A 5,605-nucleotide genomic window follows, 5' to 3' on the forward strand; every position below is an offset into this window, starting at 1 on the left:
CTGAATATTATTAATACACGACTATTAAAGATAAAATTTAAATATATAAATGCAACACTTAGAAAGTAAAAGTTGCCAAGGCACCTGGGTGGTTCAGTGGTTGAGTGTTCTGCCTTTGGCTCAGGTCATGATCCCAGGCTCCTGGAATGGAGTCCTGCAACGGGCTCCCCCACAAGGAGCTTGCTCCTCCCTCTGCCTGTCTCTGCCTTTCTCTCTGTGTCTTTCATGAATAAATGAATAAAATCTTAAAAAAAAGAAAAGTCACCTTTATACTAAATACTCATTCTCAAATACACCCTATGGGAATAGCTCAGTATATATTCATTCACAGTTCTACTATGATATAGAAATACATTAAGACCCCACAATAACATGACTTTGAATATAATATGGTGGACAATGGGGTATGGGGAGAGGTGGAAATGGAAGGATGACATTTAAGCACCAGTGCTAGGGCACCTGGGTGGCTCAGTGGATTGAGCCTCTGCCTTCAGCTCAGGTTGTGATCCCAGGGTCCAGGGATTGGGCCCTGCATCGGGCTCCCTCCTCAGTGAGGAGTCTGCTTCTCCCTCTCCCGCTGCCCCTCTCCCTGTTCATCCTATCTCTCTCACACTCTCTCTCTCATGTGCTATCTCTCTCTCAGATAAATAAATAAAAATAAAATATTTAAATAAAAATATTTTTTAAAAAAGCACCAGTGCTGAGTAAACAACTGTTACAAGATGGCCACAGAACTCAGCTGAGTCCCTGATGGATTTGGGTTGTGCATCCAGCTAAACCAGACAGGCTCACATCTATCATTCATTCATCTCTCAATAATACAACTTGAAATTTTATAGGAATCAATTTTGTGGACTTTACAAATGTTATGGTACAATTTAATTATATGTTTATATTTTAAATGCCCCCAAATAAATATCTGTATGTTGTGACAGAAATGTAGTACTGTGTATATTAACTTTCAATATTATATATACATAATTATATAATATTGATAATAATTGATTATATATAACATATATAATTGTTATATTATATATAACATATATATAACATATGTAACATATATAACATATATAATCAATTATTATATGTACATACGTATATAATAATGGTTACTTTCCATTTATAAATGGTACACACCATTGGTGTAATTTGAATTGTTTTATTTTTTTTAAATATTTTATTTATTTATTCATAGAGACACAGAGAGAGAGAAAGAGAGAGAGAGAGGCAGAGACATAGGCAGAGGGAGAAGCAGGCTCCATGCAGGGAGCCTGACGTGGGACTCGATTCCAGGTCTCCAGGATCACACCCCAGGCTGCAGGCGGCGCTAAACTGCTGTGCCACGGGGGCTGCCCTAATTTGAATTGTTTTAAAAGAATCATGAAGGTTGCTTTCTTTACTGTCTATTAAAATCACCTGGGAGAATTCTTGATGAGAAGATGCACACACATGTGTGAATGTGCATGTGCACATGCTTGGGTGCATATCTGCTATTGACTAGAACAATTCTCTTTCTGTTCCTTCATTGCTGCTTTTGGCTTGGGGCTTCTCTTTGTATATTCAAGTCCAAGTCAAAGGAGTGATGCTAGGAAGTCAGGTCTATGAACTTTGATGTGGTAAATCATTGCGACTACCATTAAATATTTTCCTGGGATGCGTACCTAAGAATGGATTTACCCGCTCAAGGCAATGCATATTTTAAATACTTAGCAATTGCTTCAGTATGTACTATCCAGAAAGGTTGGCCAATTCAGGTCCTATGACCTGGAAATAAGAGAAAAAGTCCTTGGGAGAGAGTGCAGAACATGTCAAGAAGTTGTTACACTGAACCTGCTTTCAGATAGTAGCCACCATCAATAGACTTAAATTCCCCTAAGGAGGAGCAAGTGGACTTCTACCCAACAAGGCAGCATAAGACAGGCCAGGGTGATAATAAGGCCACAGGGCCTAGGTTCAGTGAGACTACTCTTCTTTCTTCCCACCCTTTATCTAGGTCCTGTGTACCCTTTGAGGCACAGGTCAAGGTTTTTTTTTTTTTTCTTGCTTGAAGCTTTCTCTATTTTGGGCTAACTGGCTATTTTGGCTAACTTAGTACACAGTCTAGGTCTGGCGCCGGGACTAACATATCCTGTCACACCAGCGTTCTGTTTGGCAGACCCAAACCATTATATCTTGGGTTTTCTGGTACTCATAACACATGCTTCCCAGAAGATAGAATAATGTGACAGGAGAGCAAGTGAAATAAAAGAACATGGGGTAAAGGTTATTTTTCTTCTACATAATCTATTGATTTATTCTGCTTCACAAAGGGGCACCAAAACTCCCACAAAACAAAAATACACATATGTCTCTTCCTGTTATTTTTTTAAATGTTGTCTCTGAGAACTATGTAATTTTTATTGCAAATTTGCAATTTATACTGAAGACTGAAGTGGGTCTGAAAGGTGATCAATATCTGTTGAAGATAATATGAGCCGAGTTCCTTGAGCTAAGTATCATTTAGAATTCCAAAACTCAGTTCTAGAAGATGTACCTTAGTATTCCCTTTCGGATGAGGAAACTTGGGATCATAATGTGAACCTGCCAATTGATGATTCTGCAGGCAGCACAGCTTCCTGGCAAATACCACCATCAGGGCTCTGGAGTCAAACATTACTTTCTTTCTCTCTCTTTTTTTAAAAGTTTTGTACCATTTTCCCCAAATGAAATCCTAATATAATTATAATAATAGCTTGCACTTTTAGAGCACTTAACAATAGGCCAGGAACTATTCTCAGGATTCTACATGTATTAATTCATTTAACTAAAGTAATTTTGTCTTTGTCATTTCTGCCTATGAAAAACATGTTTACTTTTGTTTAAAAAAGAATATAAAAGTATTAAGAATAAAGTGAAAGCTAAATTCATATCGCTCTTGTCCCAGAGTCCTTTTTTTTTTTTTTTTAACAACCTGCTACCAAACCAACCCTGTTCCACAACAGCCAGGGACGGGACTGCAGATGAAATGGAGTCTACGGGAGGGGCGATGGATGTAGGAGCTCTTAATCCTGGGAGCTGAAGGCACGAAGCAACAATTCTTAAAAGTTTAGTAGCTCCAGAAAAGATGCAGCCCCTCCCTAGTAATCAGAGAAAGGCGAGTAACATTTTGCCATCTGGGATAGGCGACAATAACTAAGAATGACAAGCCAGATGTATAAAGAGAAAGGGGGCATAGGCGGACCCACTTCTGCCGCGCTTTTGGTAGGAATGGAAATTGGGGACCCGAGCTTTCTGGTGACGTAGATCTCACGTGTCCAAGAGTCGAGGTGTGCAGAAGTCCTGCTAGTCTGGTCCTTGTTCCTGTCTGGGTACCAGGTTTCTTTTAGCCCTGCAGACGGTGGAGCCTGACGCCAGGGAAAAGAGGAGTCAATTTGTCGGAATTTTGAAGGTTGGTGTCAAAATGGGTGCTGCTTGGGGATTTCTACGGTGGGAGTGGCCTAGAGCAGAGACTTGAGGGAGCCATGGTCAAAACCATCTCTCCACTTCCCACCTCCAAGTCTGCAGGAAATGATGACCCTTGGGAAAGGCACTAGGGGTCCCAGGAGAAGGAAAAGGAGACCTGTGGTTGTTTAAAAATAATCATCCTCTGCTACTTCAGACTGCTTTCCCAACACTTACTCTCCCCTCAACCCCCACTGGTGTCTTAAATAGAGTTTGGAAGTAATCTGCTTTTCCGACTCCCTGTCAGATGGGAAATTCAAGCTAACTTGCACTGTGGGGTGGGGGGAGAAGTGGGAGAAACAAAAGGTGGGAAAATTTTCATCACCAAATACCTTATTGAGGAAAAGGTACAAGGTGCCATCGGCTCACCGAGCACTCGCCCCTTCCCCACCCTCCCCCCTTCTCCAACCTTCCCTCTTTCCCTGCCATTTCCCATTTGTCTGAAGGTCTGCAGGTCTGTCGTTCCTAGCACTGCACAAAGCTAGAAAAGGGGAGGAAGAAACTAATCAATCAGTACAGGTAGGTTAGGGGAATATTTTAAAAGCCCCTGGGGTGGAATGGGGCGAGGGCCGGACAGAGGTTGTGGGTCCCACTCTTCCTACCCACCCCCGGTTCTCCCAACCTATTCTGTTCCAGGAGGGACTTCTGGTTTGCTCTGTGTGTAGAAATGGTTGGGGAGGGCCTTGAAAAAGGCTGAAGGGAGGGACAAAAGAGAGGTAAGGAGGTGGAAAGTGGAGGTAAGAGCTGCAGGTTCAGGGAACTCCTGATTGCTGATTGAGTCTCCCAAGTGGAAGATATTTGGTGATAGCTCTGAATCAAAGAAAGCAAATGCTGAGACCTCTGTCCAGAGCAGTTGTCCATTTACCACGCTTTTGACTTATGGTCACCTTGCTTCCCAGAAGTAATTTTATTCAAAGAGGAATAAAGCAGGAAAAAAAGAAAGGAAGAGAAGGAAAAAGGAGACTAACAAGATGAAACCCTGTCAAAAAATTGAAGGAAAACCAGAAAATGAGAGTGAACCAAAGCTTGAGGAAGAACCAAAGGCTGAGGAAATGCCAGAGGAGGAAGAAGAGCCAGAGGAGGAGGAGAAAACAGAAGGAACTTTTAGAGAAAAGCTGATTCAGTCTCTCCAGGAATTTAAAGAAGATATACACAACAGGCATTTCAGCAAGGAAGATATGCTTAGAGAAGTAAATGAAATAGATGAGATAAGGAGAGTAAGAAACAAGCTTATAGTCATGCATTGGAAGGTTAACCAAAACCATCCTTAGCTCTATTTAATGTAGTTTGCCTTAATTTTATTTTTTTCTGATATTAACACTGTAATATAACTGTCTTTTGATTTGCATTTTCCTGATATACCTTTGTCCATCTGTCTACGTTTAACTTGTTGGTATTAGTGATTTTAGATGCATCTCTTGTTAATCTGCATCTCATTGTTCATCATATTTTGAACCAATATACAAGTCTCTCCCTTTTAATAGGAGAGCTTTACTCATTTGTACAAAAAAAGATTCCTGACAGGATATAAAATTTAAAAAAGGTTACTAAGTAATATGTGAATATCATATTTTTGAAAGGAAGAATACATTTGTATATTACATATATCCACAGGAAAAAAACATGTGAAGGATGAAAGACAAAAAGTAGGATTATGAGTAATTTTTTTATTCTGCTTTTTTGTATTTTTCCTTATTTCTAGAATGTACACACATTATTGTTAAAGTAACAAAAGTTTTTTAACAAAAAAGAAGTAATCTACAGCATAAATTTAATCAATTTATTTCTAAAGGCAATTTATTTCCAAAGTTCTATCAACTTAATATTTGTTGATAGAATTTTAGAAGTGAATATGAACTCCAAATTACCACCAGACCACTTAGCTAGAAGAATAGATTTTATATCTTTTCTCATCTGTAAAATGGAGATAATAATGAGCTCTAAGGGATCATGTGAAGATCAAATAAAGTAATGACTATGAGTGCTACAGGTTTCTTTCCCGATCTGTCCATGTAGGATTCCCAACTCCCAAGGGATCTGTATCAGCTATTTGGGATGATGGAGAAAGTAGTTCTCACCTGTGCTTAAGAATAAAGCCAGGAGGAAAGATAGAAAGAGA

General features: G+C 39.6%; 1 protein-coding gene across 1 annotated transcript; it reads left to right on the forward strand.

Moving 5' to 3' along the window:
* Positions 1 to 4,457: 4,457 nt before the first annotated feature.
* TCEAL9 (transcription elongation factor A like 9) lies at positions 4,458 to 4,757 on the forward strand. Its single transcript, XM_041740568.1, has one exon. The coding sequence runs from the start codon at positions 4,458 to 4,460 to the stop codon at positions 4,755 to 4,757; it is 300 nt and encodes a 99-aa protein (XP_041596502.1).
* Positions 4,758 to 5,605: the final 848 nt, after the last annotated feature.

This window comes from Vulpes lagopus, chromosome X, assembly GCF_018345385.1.
Source record: "Vulpes lagopus strain Blue_001 chromosome X, ASM1834538v1, whole genome shotgun sequence".
Lineage (NCBI taxonomy): Eukaryota > Metazoa > Chordata > Mammalia > Carnivora > Canidae > Vulpes > Vulpes lagopus.